The following is a 17,875-nucleotide window of genomic DNA, read 5'->3' on the forward strand; positions in this document are numbered from 1 at the left end:
TTCCTTCCCATAACTCACACCGGATCAACCAGTCTTCAGACAACGTCTGGTAAGCTCCCTCTCAACGATGTTTTGGTTTGCCCTGATATTACAAAATCATTATTATCAGTCTCTAAGGCTACAAATGATTATCCCTGTTCTTTCCAATTTGATGATGATGCGGTTCGTGTTAATGAAAAGGCAACAAAGAGGCTGCTGATTCTAGGAAACTACAGTAATGGTTTGTACTTACTGAAGGACTCACCTAAGAAAGTCTTTTACTCCTCTCGACAACGCTCTGTAAGTGAAGACGTCTGGCATAGAAGACTGGGGCATCCAAATGATCAAGTCCTTCAACAACTATCTGCAATAAAAGCTATTCTAGTCAATAAAGGTGTCAAGAAGATGTGCGAATCATGTCAGCTTGGCAAGAGTAGCAGATTACCTTTCTCTTCTTCTAATTATGTTGCATCTAGGCCATTAGAAAGGATCCATTGTGACCTTTGGGGACCTGCTCCAGTCACATCTTTCCAAGGCTTTCGCTATTATGTAATTTACATTGATAATCATTCACGCTTCTGCTGGCTATATCCTTTAAAGTTGAAATCTGATTTCTTCTCCATCTTCACTATATTTCAAGCAAGAGTCAAAAATCAGTTTCAAACTAAGATAGGAACCTTTCAATGCGATGGTGGAGGTGAATTTATGAGTTCAGTGTTTCTGAATCACTTACAAAAATGTGGCATCCAGCAACTAGTCTCATGTCCTCATACTCCCCAACAGAATGGCCTGGCTGAAAGAAAACACAGACACATTGTTGAATTGGAGTTATCGATGATGTTTCAACGACGGGTGCCTCAAAAATATTGGGTTGAAGCCTTTTATACAGCCAATTTTCTGATAAATCTTCTACCCACCTCAACACTTACCAAGGGGTGTAGTCCGTATGAAGCTTTAATGGGGAAGACTCCAGATTACTCAGCTCTCAGGGTGTTTGGTTGTGCCTGCTTTCCCACTCTCAGAGACTATGCTGCCACAAAGTTTGATCCGCGGTCACTCAAGTGTGTATTCCTAGGATATAATGAGAAGTACAAGGGCTATCGATGCTTAGTACCTACCACGGGCAGAGTTTACATCAGTAGACATGTGTTGTTTGATGAAGAGTCCTATCCGTTTGGTGACTCACATCGGCATCAACATCCTTCTAATCCAACACCATTGATGAAACTTTGGCTTCGTAGCCTGGATACACCGTCTGTGGAAGCATCTGCAACAACAGAAACAAATAGTGTCCCCTCAAGTCAGCCAATTTTTACAGAAGCTGACTACCCACCTTTATCTCAGCAAAGTGGTGTAGCTGTAGTACCTTTGCTTGAAGGAGAGAGTACTGGGTGTACGACAGGCTCTGATCCTGCTTCTATAGGCAACAGCTCTCTTCCTTCATCTCCAAGGGTCCCTACAGCTCCATCCACACCGTCTCATCTCTCGCAAGAAACATGTGGTACACATGTGTCAACACCAATCAATGTTAGCACATCAACAGAAACAAGCAATGTTAGCACACCAACAGAAACAAGCAATGTTAGCACACCAACAGAAACAGGCAATGTTAGTACACCATGTCCTCTACCTGCGTTAAATGGTGAGAGTGATGCGAATGAGGAAAGCATAGTACCTGAGGTAAGTGACATAAACAATGTCAGTATGTCACCAGAAGAAAGCAGGGTCAATACACCACCACCTGCTTCTCCACCACTACTCTCATCTGATATAATTGATCAGCAGGATGAGTCTCATAATCTGACTGCTGACACTGGTAAAAATGCAGCAGCCAATGCTTCTCCGGATGTTGGTGATGTCGCAGACTCCTTATCAAGTCGACCTACACATCAAATGGTCACACGGTCAAAAGCAGGCATTCGAAAACCAAACCCGCGATATGCACTCATGACTCACAAAGTGTCATATCCGGAGCCTAAAACCGTAACAGAAGCTTTGAAGCATGAGGGATGGAACAATGCAATGGGAGAAGAAATAAGCAATTGTAAAGAAGCGAATACCTGGTCTCTCACGCCACCTACACCAGACATGCATGTTCTAGGCTGTAAGTGGGTGTTTCGAACGAAGCTGAATGCAGACGGAACCTTAGACAAACTTAAAGCCAGGTTAGTCGCAAAAGGCTTTGACCAAGAAGAGGGAATTGACTATCTCGAGACTTACAGTCTAGTCGTCAGAACTCCCACCGTGCGCTCTGTTCTTCACCTGGCTACGATCATGAATTGGGAAATAAAGCAAATGGATGTTAAAAACGCGTTTTTACATGGTGATCTAATAGAGACAGTATACATGAAGCAACCTACCAGGTTTGTGGATCCAACAAAGCCGGATCATGTTTGCCTTCTCCATAAGTCCCTTTACGGTCTCAAGCAATCACCAAGGGCCTGGTTCGACAAATTCAGTAAGTTCTTACTTGAATTTGGCTTTTACTGCAGTCAGTCAGACCCGTCTCTATTTGTCTACATCAAAGATGATGCCATGATAGTTCTGCTGCTGTACGTCGATGATATGGCCATCACAGGGAATAGCTCCGCGACCCTGACAAGATTATTGAATGAATTAAACAAACAATTCAAAATGAAAGACTTGGGAAAACTACACTACTTTCTTGGCATACAGTTTCAATATCATTCAGGGGGACTTTTTCTATCTCAACAGAAATACGCAGAGGACTTACTGGTGGTAGCTCAGATGGAAAAGTGTAACCCGATGCCAACCCCCTTGCCTCAGGACATTCATCGTCGCATTGCTAATGATGCCCTGTTTCCTGATCCGACATATTTTCGCAGCCTGGCAGGTAAACTTCAGTACCTGACTCTTACCCGGCCTGATCTACAGTTCGCTGTCAATTTTGTGTGTCAGAGGATGCATGCTCCGATGTACTCTGATTTTCACCTGCTCAAGCGGATCTTACGCTACATCAAGGGAACCACTACCATGGGGATTTCATTTTATAAACATACAGACTGTACGGTTAGAGCTTACAGCGATAGTGATCACGCCGGCTGCGATCTGACTCGTCGATCCACCGGTGGCTACTGTACCTTCTTGGGCAAGAACATCATCTCCTGGGCTGTTCAAAAACAGGACTCCGTTTCCAAAAGCTCCACCGAAGCCGAGTATAGAGCTCTTTCAGAAGCCGCCTCCGAAGTCACGTGGCTCTGCAAAATTCTCCGGGAACTTCGAATCCCGCTTCCCAGAGCACCGGAGATCTTCTGTGATAATCTCTCTGCCGTCTACTTGACCGCCAACCCAGCTTATCACAAGCACAGCAAACACTTCGAGACTCACTATCACTATGTCCGTGAGCGCGTCGCCCTTGGAACTCTGACCGTCACACATATTCCCGGTGCGTTTCAACTCGCGGATATTTTCATCAAATCTCTCCCGGTTGGTGCCTTCGAGTATCTGAGGACCAAACTCGGCGTGTCTTTTCCACCCACTCCGAGTTTGAGGGGGAATATAAGCAGGATTCCCACCGATCACCATGGATCACCAACAAAAGCTCAGATGCAAGTACAGATTAGATCTGTTGGAGAAAATGAGAAGAAAGAGGAAGTGTCGGTCAACGTGACAAAAGGTAAACTTTTGTCTCACCATCAAACGGGCCTAAACACTCAGAAGCCCAACAAGAATGTCAAGCAAGTTTACAGGCCTAAGCCCAGTACGCAGCCCAACAACACAACCAAGATCCAGAAGCTTCCTGCACAAGAAGACAAGTCAAAGGCTGAACCAAAGCTACAATTGGAACAAGACACACAACAAGACAAGCTGAAAAAGCAAAAGCAATTGAGCAGTAACAACCAAATTAAGCTAGCCAATAGGTTTGCAATACTTGGCTGCAAAGGGGAAACCTAAACCCTAAATACCTTTGCTATATATACATGCTCAATGCTTGTAACAGAAATTAAGTGAATAAGAAGAAATGAAATAATATCTTACTCTCTTCAGAAGATACCGCATGGAGCCACCTAGGATTATATAAAACATGCAAGTGCTCATCATTGTTTCTTATGGGTTCACACTAGATGGCAAACTTTTTTCTTGGTCCAAAACACTTGGGGGAAGAATTGGGGAGTTGGCGGATATGGAAGGATCTTCATCGCTGAGACATGTCCAATAGTGTATCTTGATCGTTTAATTAAGTAATTTGGCTTTTTTTAAGAAATATTTTTTGTCGTTAAACCTAAACATATATAATCATCTTAATTGTGAAGGACATATTAGGTTATGTTACTCTTTGTCTTGTAGTCATGGATTTAACTTAAGTAGTCTTCAAAGATTAACTATATCCCCAGTCTGACCATTTATGATATATGCATTGACACCTTGTTAAGATTTGGAATTCCGAGTGAAGGTTAACACTTGTAAGCTAGAGGTCAAAGGCGACAAGGCAAACATCTAACTCGTGTGGCGGAAGTCACTTTTGACATTCGATGAGTTTTTGTTTTAGAAAGCCGTATATCCTAATTATCGTCTCTCTTGTAGATATCACCGACGTAGGGGAACATCATGTTTATTAACGGTTTGTTGAAATCTTAGAGAGATCAGAGAGGCAATGGTAGGAGTGTCAATCGGGATGGTCCGGTCCGGCCTGGCCCGAAACCCGTAAAACCCGCATATGTCTGAGTCCAGCCCGGCCTGGCCCGGCCCGAAATACTTCCGAGCCTATATTTCAAAGCCCGAGCCCGGCTCTAACAGGGCTACAGAGCTTTTAGGGCTTTTCCGGACTTATCTTACAGATCAAAAATTCAAACTTATAGCCTTAAAAAGCATTTTCAAAGGTGCACTATAAAACAAATCAATCAAAAATTTAATAACTCATCTATATTTATTACAACCAACTTAATTTAATAGAAAAATTTTAAAATTAAATAAAATATCTATACTTTAACCAAATAAACTAATATATAATTCATATAAAATATCATAGATAAATATTCTAAAAGTATTAAGTAAGGTTATTAAGTAAATATGAAAATTAGGATTAGAGTTTGAAACTTTATTTACAATAAATCATTTATTTGCAATCAAACAAAAATGTTAACAAAAAAATACAAATATATTTATTAAAGGGCTTTTCAGACTGGTCCGAGCCCGGTCGGACTAAATCCGAAAAATCTTATAGTCCGAACGGGCTGAGCCCGAAAGACCCAATTTTTTCTGGTCATATATATTTAAGCCCGAACCCGATGTTTTCTAGGACCGGACCGGGCCAGCCCGTGGGCTTTAGCCCTAATTGACATGCCTAGGCAATGGTTGACAGTAATACTTGAGAGAAAGCTGTGCATCATTAATGCATATAAACTTCATAATCTATTACACACACAAACCATAAATATAGCACAAGATAATTATGAACTAATGTCATAATAGATACATATAATAGGTCATAACACTTAGATTCCCACCCAACACACTCTTATAATAAATAGCTTAAAACTCCCTCACTTGAATGCATCTTAGCCTCTGCTATCTTGTCGTCAACACATCACATTGCAATTTAGTCAGAAACATTAACAGTTATAACTTGGCAGAAACAATACAAATCCCACTGACGAAATAGACACAATGAAAACGAAGGAGATTATTAACATAAGAAAAAGTTAAATTACAAAAACCATAAATATAGCATAAGATAACACTTATATTCCCACCCAACACAATCTTACAAATAGCTTAAAACTCTCTCACTTGAATGCATCATAGCCTCTGCTAGCTTTTCGTCAACACATCACACTGCAATTTAGTCAGAAAGAAACATTAACAGTTATAACTTGGCAGAAACAATACAAATCCCACTGACGAATTAGACACAATAAAAATGAAGATTTAACATAAAAATAAGAAAAATATTTGTCAGCTACTTGAAGTATACACCATCACATAGCCACACATACAAACAATATAAATGTTTTGTTAACTATGTTAACTATTGTCATTACATAAGGACATCCATAAATAAATATAGGTTATGTGTACAACATCATAAACATTCAATTCCGATGGTTGGTTGGCCGGAATCCGATGTTGACCAGTGTTGACCGAAATTGACCAGTGTTAACCGACGTTGACCAGTGTTGACCGGTGTTGACCATAAAAAAATATTCAAAAAATATTTATATTTTTTCTTTTTTCCTAAAAATAATAATATTTTTACGTATTTTTAATAAATAAATAAAAAAGATAAATGAATTGTATAATTTACAAAAACAAAATATAACAAGAAAAAGTTATAAAACAAAATTTTATGTCTAGTAGTTTTTTTCATAAAACTATAACAAATATATACCTTTTCCTTTTAACCACCATTTTTTGTTTTGTATTTTCAAAGGTGGAGATTTTTAATATTTTTTTTCTCTTTTTACTTATAAGATTATGTCATTTGAAATATATCCAAGGCATTACCAACTATTTCTTTGATTTTACAAGACCAACCTTTGATTTTACAATATCAACTTTTGTTTTTTTATTATCTACTAGATATATGTCTTTCATGTAAATAAATAGAATTTTCATTATTTTCTTCCTTTCTTTTTCTTATTAAAAATAAAGAAATAGTTGGCAATGTCTTGGATATATTTCAAATGACATAATCTTATAACTAAGTAAAAAGAAAAAAAAAATTTAAATCCCCTCCCTTTGAAAATACAAAATAAAAAATGATTTTTGAAAGGAAAAAGTATATATTTGTTATAGTTTTATGAAGAAATCTACTATACATAAAATTTTTGTGGTATAGTTTTATTATATTATTTCTGGTATATCTTCTGTATTAACAAAATAGTTACTAGATAAACCAAAAATTTTGTTTGTCATATAATTTTTTTTTGGGTATAGAATTGTCTTGTATTTTTTTGTTGTATAAATTTTGTTGTTATATTTTGTTGTAAATTATACAAATCATTTATCTTTTTCTTTATTTATCAAAAATACATGAAACAAAAAAAAGTTATTTTTAGGAAAAAAAAAATTTTATTTTTGGTCAACGCCAATTAACACTGGTCAATATCAGTCAACACTGGTCAATGCCGGATTCTGGCCAACCAACTACCGAAGTTGAATGTTTATGGTGTTGTATACATAACCTATGTTTGTTTATTGATGTCATTAGGTGATGACAATAGTTGACGTAGTTAACAAGACATTTATATTGTTTGTATGTGTGGCTATGTGTTGGCGTATACTTTAAGTAGCTGACAAACATTTTTTCTAAAAATAATATATAATACCTTAAATATAGATAGAGATCTAGAGTCGTAGTTTAGGACTTGGTTTGCAGAGAATTGGGAGAGGAGATACCTCCGGTGTCATTACAAAATGTAGCACCTTGGCTTGGTACTCAACAAGAGGCCCATCACAATACTCCCGAGCCATGAACGTGATGTACAGCTTCCATTTAGCTTGTCCACTTACATTAACTCTCACAACATTCACCAATTCCAAAGTCTTGTTCTGTCAAAACATGAAAAATTCATATCCATCTTAATTCAACTTAACTAATTACCTTGGTGTCGTTGAACTTCTTAACACAGACATTAGCAAGATCTGCAATTAAATCCCTCTCACCGTTCTTCCTCTCGATATTGAGCTCGTAGATTCCGACCGAAGGATCAGGAAGAAAACCCTATATATTACAAAACCAAAATATTATATATATTTTTTTCTTTCTGAAAAATATAAGTAAACAACATCAAATTAAGGCATACACAAAATCTATTGTTGCAAGTAAAAAAATAAAAACGGATGAAATTGAAAATGACTTCACAAAAAGCAGATGGATTTTGCAGTGATTGAGACCAGTAAGCAAAGAAGAGTTTGACTAAAACAGATCGATATAGTAATATACCAAATGATTAAACAAAGAAACTAATATACCTTACTCTCGAAAGCCTTAAGCCTGTTGTTGTAGTATATGTCATAAAGTTGCTGGTTGGGAGAAAAACTACGAATCCTTGGATTGATTTTGAATTCGCGACCATCAAAGCTATCGTAGCCCCACTCTGGTTCTTTTGAAACGTATCTATACTCGCTGGCCTCACTTTCATTAAATAAACCGAATTAGAAGGCCTTTTGGTTTCGTCGTCCCATTCATAAAAGAAACCTTCTTATATGCGGCTCACTAACGTTTTAGTAAATATATACTTATCAGTTCCACATACTCTCCCTATCAGACAGTGAGACTCATATCATATATTTTGATTCAAATAGAATATTGTATGATGATCCAATCAATCAGACTTATCACTTACATTGTCCTCGTCACTCATCTTTATTAGTCCAGTTTTTAACCGCTGGCCTGTGCTTCCAAACTACCAAAATCGTAGATACCGTAGAAAGTAATCCCAAGAAAGCTAAGCAACAGGCGAATTGTTTCATGATATGCTATTGAGTTTTGAAATTTAAATTGCTACGTACAGCTAGCCTTGTACGGTGCAGAGAAATATGATAACATACGTACGTAAGATTTATTCCTTTGAGAAACGACAACTCTGACAAGTTTTCACCACCGTCACTGACTCACCGCAACTATAATACTTCACATATTTTAGATTACTACAAACTATAGTTCTTTTTAATTTCATTATAGCAACCGTTTTGATAATCCTTTGTATCAATCGTTCCGACTGAACAACAAAATTTTGCCTCTACAAGTTATATTTTTTTAGCCAATTAAGAAACCACTTGCCAAATGAGACCACAAGGTTATATGCATCACTCCAGCGTATCCTTGTCTTCACTAGCCAAGCTACGCAATTTATAAAGAAAACAAATAACAAATCAAAACAAGAATATTCAAGAATAAAGAATCAGGAGTAAAACACAAATAGCATCAAAATCAATATAACTAATTACTAGTGGTTTAGGGGTTTAGGGGCAGGTCTGCAGAGAATGGGAAAAGGAGGTCGAGAATCTCCAACGAAATCCATGGCCTTAACCTGATACTCCAGGAGAGGCCCATTCGGATACTCCCGAGCCATAAACGTTATATACAGCTTCCAACTAGCTCCTCCAGCATTTGTAGTGGCTCTCACAATACTATCAAATTCCACAGTCTTTCCCTTTAAGTAAGCAAGAAAAGAAAAAGAAAATGATCCAATCTTATATTTACTTTCTGAAGAAACGAAAAAAAAAAACAAAGCTTGATAATAATCGGAGTACAACTGACCTTAACCTCGTTGAGTTTCTTAACGCACATGGAAGCAAGACCCGCCAAGTACTCCCTATTAGTCATGTTTCCATAAGCTGGTCCATCCAGATTCTGAATAGCGCCAATGTAATTGAATGGATCTGGTAAAAACCCCTACCAAAAAAAAGAAGACTTTTTTAAGGAAATTGAAGGCAGACAGAGATATAGCTACTAGTTTGTTTAGGAAGAAACGATGGCATTGAAATTACGTACCCTATCCTCCAGAGCCTGGATCCTTTCTTCGCGGTATTCCATGTAATCATTTTCGTTAGCAAAGCTGTCACGAATCTCTGCATCTGATTCGTATTCCCGACCATCAAAGCTGTCCACATCCCACTCCGGTTCCGGTTCTTCCATGTCTTCTAACCCTATGTATTTCCCGACCGTCACGCTTCCATCGCCTTCGCTCTCGGTTTCTTCGCTTTCGCTTTCGCTTTCAGTGTCTTCCTCGTACAAGTTTTCCTTTTCCATCGGCGAAAAGTTAAACTTGTCTGAATCTCTTTTCGTCGTCACATCGACATCGCAGCTCATCACGGTAGTCATCATCGTCGTCGCGGAAACCCTAGAAATGTCCCTTTGTGAGAGATTTGGGAATTCCTCCAAATATAGAGAGACGACGATACAAATACAATATGGCCCTCAGTAGCAATTTTCTTTCGAAAGAAAATATGGGCCATGCATTATAGGGATCAAGCCCAATTAAAACCCCAAACAACTTTACGACTATACGGTGCATATCAACTATCAAGTATCATCAACAAACCAATTTGCTTTAATTTGATATGGTTCTAGCTTGAACAGGAGCGCACTGCTGGAATGCCACTTCCAAAAAAAATTTGATCGTGAATGCCACCCTCTTATTTCGATATTATTTAAAAAAAATTTTAATACTGAAAACTGAAGGATAAGTCTATAAAACCTTGTAAAAGATGGAATATTACAGACCCAACCAAACAATTCGACCCAAATCCAATAAAACGGAGCATCCGAACAAAAGATCCGGTAAAGAACCCTAAATCCCTAAATCGCGAAGTCTAACTCGTCTAACTGTCAAAAAGGAAAAAGAAAAATTTCTCTGGGGAAAAAAAGGAGCCCAGCTTTTGCATCTACTCGAGCATTCGATCTACTCCCATCGAGTTTCGAAGCTCATCTTCTCCCGGTTAGTAGACTCCATCGTCGACAATTCCCCCAGGACGATTAAATTGGAATTGGTAAAATCATTCGCTTCCCTTCATCTTGTTAGTCGTTTGGTTGTTTGGTTTGATTAAAAGAATTTTGGTTGTTTGGTTCGCATCTTCAACATTTGGTTGTTTGGTTTGCACCTTCATCTTGTTAGTCGTTTGGTTGTTTGGCTTGATTAAAAGAATTTTGGTTGTTTGATTCGTATCTTCAATTACTTTGGTTGTTTGGGTTGATTAAAAAAAATTTAATCTAGTCGTTTGGTTATTCTTGTTCAGTCTCAGCAATGGATATTGTGAAAGATGATGGTATAGTTTATGACTAAACAACCGAAGCCACCGTTGATCCTGTGATAGCACCTCCCAGCGAAGGAGGGGAAGCAACAACTTCTACCGAAGAGGGGAATACAAATGAATTGCATGAAGAGGAGGAATCAGAACCCGATGAGCAGGTAGATACATTTAAGCAAGTGATAAGTGTGAAACAAATTTACAAGAAATGATGGTTTGAGAAAAAGTATAGTTAGAGAAAATTCGGAGAACTATAACAAGTAAGTAAGTAAGTCTGTCTATGTGATTTGCAGGATAGTGATGATGCTGATAATGATGGTGATGATGATGGTGATGATGCCGGTGATGATGCTGATAATGATGGTGATGATGCTGTTGAAAATGATGCTAATGCTGCTGAAAATGATAGGGATGATGCTGATAACGATGGTGATGATGGGGGTTATGATGATATTTATGAAGATGTTGAGGAAGATGAATCCCAACCACCGCCGCCAGAGGTGTTCTTTGAGGAAACTTATTACAACAAGGGTTGTAAGATAGGAAGCAGGTTTCTTGTGACTCAGACAGTAGAATACATAGAGACATTTGAAGAAGAAGTCAGTTGGTTCAAGAAGCATTCTCAATTCAAGCATGTATTCCACATGCCTAGGGAGCCAAACCACATGGTGCAAGGTATGTGGATGCTTCTGCTTCGTACAGCTTCTACGAACATGGATAGAGAGTGTTGGTTTGTAGTGAATGGAGTGCCTATTAGGTACTCTTTGAAAGAGCATGCATTGTTAACCGGGTTTGACTGCTATGAGTACCCACCGAACTACAAAAAAAAAATAGGGGGCTGGGAATTTGCAAGAAGGATGTTTAAAAGGATTGAGAAAATTAAAATTAAAGATGTGGAAGCGAAGCTGAAGAAAATGAAGAGTAAGAGCTCAACTGATAGAGTGAGGATGACTATCTTGTACTTCCTGTGCAAAGTAGTAAAAGCTAGTTCTAAGGATGATGGAAACATAGATCCGTTCCTTCTACGTGTTGTTGATGACTTAGAAGCTGTGGAGAAATTTCCTTGGGGGCGTTATTCATTTGATGAGTGTATGAAAGGGATTCGGAGGGTTATGAAGAACATGAAAAGGTCGGTGAAAGAAAAAGCACAAACTAGCTTTTGTGGATTCATTGTTCCTCTGGAGGTAATTTTCAGTGAATTTTTTTACTTCTTTTAATGTGATTGTCGTATGATTTAACACTCACACATTGTAACTTTATTTGTAGATTCTGGCATTTGAGTGTATTCCACATCTTGGAGACAAATTTAGAGAAGTTATACCGGCAGAGAGGGATTGTCCAAGGATGTGCAAGCACAAGTTCACCGAAAGTTGCATGAAAGGTTTTACCTTGGAAGAAATTAATGCAGCAGTTGGAAATAAAACGGCTAGATTTTGTATAGACAGTTTTTGAACTTTGTGTTGATAGTTTAATTAATCATACGATATGTTATGTCATGTGTTTGAATCTAAAAAAAAAATATTTGCATTTTCAGGCTATTATTAGCATCTTGGAACCAGACATGGATGAGAAACATCTTTTGACGCACATAATAGATGATGGTTTTGATGATGGGATAGGTGTAATTGACCCACTTGTTGATAGTTGGAGAGACCGTCTAATTGTACAGAAGAAGAAGATATGGTGGAAAGGGCTGTACAAACTGGACTTGGCTGGTAGAAGTCTCATTCAAGTCCCTGAGACTGCAAATGAAATCCCAGAAATTGGAAATGAAATCCAGGATATGGGTGCATCTATTAGGTCATTAAAGGAAGCGATGGAGAAAGGGTTTGAGGAAATCACGAACAAGCTTGCTGGTTTGAATGATAGAATGGAGTTTGTTGAAATGTATGTATCATCGCAGTTAGATAAAGAAGCTGAAAGAGTAATATATTGTCAGGACACGCCAATGAATTATGGTCCGAGAACGCCAACAACTTGTGGTCAGGAGAAGTCACATGACAACGGAATTGTTCAGGGGACGCCAAATGACCCCGTCTCTGCAAAGGCTCATGGTATGATCGAGTACTTTGGTTAAGTTTATCTGTTGGTGGAAATATGTGTTATGGGTTTACTTGTTATTCTTAATAGTTGTCTGTTACCAAAATTATGCAGAGGGTCAGGAGAAGAATCAAGAGAAGGGGAAAGAGAAGGATCAAGAGAAGGAGAAGGAGAATGAGAAGGATGAAGAGAATGAGAATGAGAAGGATCAAGAGGAAATGGAGGAAGAAGTGGAAATTGAGGAACAAGAGAAGATTAAGGAGCAAGAGAAGAAGAAGGTGAATACGAAGAAGAAGGGTAAAGAAAAGAATGACAATGTCACTTTAATAGAAACTGGGAAGAAGCGAAGAAGGGCACCATCCAAGCTGCTCAAGACACCATACACAAGAGGTGGGAAGCAACAGCGAAAGTAGGATTGTGTGTATTTCGAAAGTTGGATTTTATTTGAAAGTCTTCGAATATTTTTAATTGGTATTTTGGTGTTATTTAGGTACAACTATTTTCTTAAGAACAACTATGTGTATTTTAGTTCAGACAACTGGTATAATTTGGTACAACTACAATATTAGTAATTTGAAACAACTAGTGTTATGTGGTACTACACCGAAACGAAACTCCACTACACAACATGGTCTTACATAGTGCTCATGAAAGCTTAAACAACATAGTCTTATAAAGCTTAAACAACATAGTCTTAGACAGTTATACAACATAGACTTAGACAGTTATACAACAATGTCTTAGAAAGTTAGACGCACACAATTACCACTTAGCAAGTAACTCCTTTAGCTTATGAATCTCAGATTCTTTCTTGGCTAAGCGCTCTTTCAGATCACCAACCTCAATACGCATAACACGGAGATGCTCACGAAATGCGTCCATCGCATCACCACCTCCAAAACGGTACAAGCGTACAATAAGGTCATTCTCCTCCTTAACATGTGCCATGTTAATACGCATAACACGCATTGACTCAGAAAGTGCCTCCAAAGTAGGCATCTGCTTAATTTGCTGACTCTGCTCCTCCTTAAGGGAATCAAGTTCAAGACGCATACGACTCAATGACTGACGAATGGACTCCATTCCAGGATGATTAACACCACACTGGGTCCTAATTTCGTGCCACAACCTGAGAAACTCTTCATCAATAGCATCATCCCACCACTTAGATAAATGTTCTCCACCCACCTATACTCAAATTTTGAAAAAACGGAACACAACAGAATTCAACACAACATTACTAAGAAAGCTCAATTACTAAAGTAAAGTAAACTTAATACAATTGCAATACAAAACAGCGTTACCTCACTCTTTGGGCACTTGTAGTATTTTCTGCCTTGATTCTCCCCAGTAGCACACACTTCTCGTTTCATCTGTTCGCCACAGAAACATATGGTTGGAACTCCATAATTACCGTCCGCTCTTGCACCGCCACTATCGAAGCTTGCTTCAGTTTTGGAACTCTCAGTGTAGCTGATTGGCATGGTTAATTATCGAAACCTGAAATCGGCGACGGCGTTACTTCGTTTGTTCGAAACCCTAGATCTACTTTTGAAATTGTGAAGAATTTGAGAAAATGAAATTATGAAATTGTGAAATAGGAGAGCGGAATAAATATATTGTGGAGATAATATTAAAATACAGTTATCTTTACTCATAGGAGAGCACGTGTCTATTTCTTCAGAAATGTCGGCGGAATAATATTAATATACAGATATCTTTACTCATAGTTGTACGTAAGTGTTCAGTTGTTCCGACACTAACATTGTTGGAATTTAATAGATTTTCGTGTTTTTATAGTTGGCCTTTACTTAAACTTTAGGGATTCAAGTTGGCCAAATTTTGAATATTGATAATTTATCAGTTAAGAGGTTCTGGTTGGAAAATTTTAACGATATCGTAATTTTCCCGTATTTTGTTGTAAAATGATATGAGAAGAACAAAGAGTCCCATATACTTTGAAGAGAGGTTCATATGAAACAATACAATAGCTTGTATTAAGAAAAAATAAAAATAATTGTCACTATATTTTTTTCATGTTATGGATTTTTTCTTACTTCTAATTTATCTTAATATCAGCAATACATACTTGAGATAGCAGACGTTGATACACATCAAATAAACATATTGGTTTTACCAGTTGAACCTTTTAGTTGTACCTGTTGAACCTGAAAGTTGATCCAGTTGAACCTTATTATGCATTAAACCCATTAATAAGTGTTATTCTTAGTTGTCTCCAGATGAACCTGGTTTTCTGAATTACCACATCAAAACACATACATAAAATGAAGAACTTAGTTTGTCAAAAGTTACAATTGGTTCTACGATAAACAACACAAAACAGAGCATTCCATAAAAGACAAATACATAAAACAAAGTGCTTAGGTGTCCTCAGTTTGTTAAGCAAGATTTGGAGGCTGCAGAAACTTTTCCAAATTTATGCCAGGTTTAAACTTCATTTGCCTCCTCCTCTTACGACGACGTTCCGCAATAGAACGGAACTTCTTTTCTTGTGTTCTTCCACCACCAGTTTTAGTGTACTCTGGCGGCTTAGCCATTAATTGTCGAATTGCAGCAGGAACATTCCAGTCAGACTCATGGGGCACAACATAAATTGTTCTGTAATATGCCAATGCCCACGTCTCAATCAAGTAATATATTGAGCAGAGATCATGCATTTCGATATGCACTCTTCTTACTTCTCTCCTCATGAGATTTCTGAGCGCGGCCATGGCATGGACACATGGGTACTTGTCGATATCAAAACATCTGCAAGAACAACTTTTCATTTTCAAATCCACCAAATAAGTCTTCCCATCCAGACCTATGACGTTGTACTCAAGGTGGTAGATGTTTAACTCAATCACTGTTAAACGTACTGCAATTTCACAACGGTCATGCAATTCATTCTCCACAACCGGCACCAGTTTCCTTGTGTTTGATGCACCAGCAGAATCTTTCCTATGTTTGTTGAACCATTCAGAAAATTTCTCAATAATAGTATCAATCATAGGCAACAAATGGGTCTTCCTTGCTTCAACAAACACACTGTTCATTGATTCGGCTGCGTTGCTTGTGTCAATGTTGTACTTATCTCCTTCAAAATGGCATCTTGCCCATTTATCCAACCCAATCTTTTCATCTAAATATTTAGCGGCATTAGGAAACCTCCTTCTAAAATCCATAAACTCTCTATCGAAATCATTCTTAGTATAAATATGAGCGCACTCCTTGAATTTATCTGAAGCTATATCCTTGTCGGTCTTGACATATTCTCTGAGGTTTTTACTTAAATGATATATACAGTGAGCATGCCTTGCACTTGGGTACACCTCCGAGACGGCATATATTATGCTTTTATGCCTGTCACTTATAAAAACCAATTCAGGATCATCCGGTACGACGGTTTTCAGCTTGTTGAAAAACCATGGCCAACTAACATGATTCTCAGTATCAATCACACCAAACGCAATGGGGTAATGGTGATGATTAGGATCCTGAGCTGTTGCGAAAACCAACATACCACCATACATAGTCTTCAGATGTGTTGCATCAACAACTATTACCTTTCTCATTGCCCTAAACCCTTCAATGCAAGCCCCTAAAGCAATGAATAAGAATTTGAACCTTTTTTCTTCGTCCAACTCGACACTTGTTATTGTCCCAGGATTCACCATTCGTAACATGTGTAGATAAAATTCCAAATTCTTGTAGCTTGTTTCAGGACTCCCTCGCACATCTTTAACATGTTGTTTTTCCCCTCTTAAGGCGGTGGAGTAGGAACAATGCAAACCCAGTCTACCTCGAACTATACTCATGATGTTTTTAGGAGTCGGGGTATCAAATATACCTGGATAATCTTCATGCAAAACAGATGCTACTAGTCTTGGTGTGCCTTTTTGTTTGATATAGCTTGTACTGTCTTCAGACCGAGAGCATGTGTGCATGTTTCTATGTACTCAAACACTCCAAAAATCAGAATCCTTAATTTTTCCAGCTCGCAAATACCATTCACAACCTTTTGAAGCTTGACTACATTCCACCATAAGATGCTTCGTGTCAGACGCAACTGTCTTCACACCATAACAGTGCTTATTTGCAGCTTTGTTAAGCACATCCCATACTGCCTCTTTAGAAGAAAATTCTTGAAATATTTCAAGACCTGTACCATCATCCCATTCTTTATAAGTGTGACTTACTTCTACATGACGTGGAGGCTCATCATATTCAAGCCTACCAACCTCAACGACATCCACATTACCTATCAGGTTATCCACATCCACTACATTCTCAGAATTTCCAATAACAACATTTTCAACAATCTCCATTCTCTCAACATTCTCCATTCTCTCAGCATTCTCCATTCTATCAGCATTGTCCATCCTATCAAAATTCTCCATTCTATCAGGATTCTCCATTCTATCAGCATGCTCCATTCTCTCAGCGTTCTCCATCGGATGTTCAATATCCGTTTCTTCAACTATAGGCTCTACAATAACCGGCTCTTGTTGTAATGTTTCCCCCTCTCTAAAAATAGTAATGATTCCTGCATTACACTGTTGACCATCAACACTCTCATAATTTACGCCAACAGAACTTCCCCGCTCCGCTCTTGACAGTTGCTCGACACCATTTACCACCTCCACATGCAATACTGGTTTAAGTCCATCTGTGTCCAATGACGTTAAAAATACATATACATCATCGTCATCTTCAATATTTGACTCTCTCCGAGCTTTAGATTGACGGTAACTCAATTTCAGCTTTCCACCGGCTTCATTTATTGCGCTCTTCTTCCGTATCTTATCTACTAACACAGAATATGTTATCTTCTCCAAAGATGCCGTCTTAAACAATATAGCATATAGTAGATTCTTGGAAATCCACTCATGCTCTGAATAGTATCCGCCAATGTCATAATGTACACTTGTGTGGTTATTCTTCTTCATGGCCTCCTGGAAATATAACCATATAAAAGACAATTACAAATCCAAAGTTGTACCGGTTATATCATTTGTCCTTAAATCTTACATTTGTACCAGTATTTTCAGTTATCCTATACTCTGCCGCTCCACTAAAATTGGTCTACTCAGATATGAGATTCTCTTGATTCAACACGATTCAAACACTACATAACAAT

At 38.0% G+C, this 17,875-nt stretch overlaps 4 protein-coding genes across 4 annotated transcripts in view; 1 reads left to right on the plus strand and 3 right to left on the minus strand.

Annotated features, from left to right (window-relative positions):
• Window positions 1–17,875, minus strand: part of LOC104770002 — a 59,051-nt gene that overhangs the window by 13,775 nt on the left and 27,401 nt on the right. The window lies entirely within an intron of this gene.
• On the minus strand, window positions 8,569–9,815 carry LOC104769999. Its single transcript, XM_010494343.2, has 4 exons — window positions 9,440–9,815; window positions 9,206–9,340; window positions 8,893–9,098; window positions 8,569–8,785 (listed from the first exon to the last, which is right to left on the minus strand). Exons 1-4 carry the CDS (start codon window positions 9,770–9,772, stop codon window positions 8,752–8,754), a joined length of 708 nt encoding a protein of 235 aa, XP_010492645.1. The 5' UTR covers window positions 9,773–9,815; the 3' UTR covers window positions 8,569–8,751.
• Window positions 10,692–13,148, plus strand: LOC109131157 (uncharacterized protein At3g43530-like). The gene is made up of 6 exons (XM_019241821.1): window positions 10,692–10,713; window positions 10,777–10,856; window positions 10,989–11,879; window positions 11,962–12,105; window positions 12,230–12,749; window positions 12,850–13,148. The coding sequence occupies exons 1-6, from the start codon at window positions 10,692–10,694 to the stop codon at window positions 13,146–13,148; spliced, it is 1,956 nt and encodes a 651-aa protein (XP_019097366.1).
• LOC104772306 (protein FAR1-RELATED SEQUENCE 5-like) lies at window positions 15,135–16,412 on the minus strand. Its single transcript, XM_010496937.1, has one exon. It carries the CDS (start codon window positions 16,410–16,412, stop codon window positions 15,135–15,137), a length of 1,278 nt encoding a protein of 425 aa, XP_010495239.1.

This window comes from Camelina sativa, chromosome 20 (genome assembly GCF_000633955.1).
Source record: "Camelina sativa cultivar DH55 chromosome 20, Cs, whole genome shotgun sequence".
Lineage (NCBI taxonomy): Eukaryota > Viridiplantae > Streptophyta > Magnoliopsida > Brassicales > Brassicaceae > Camelina > Camelina sativa.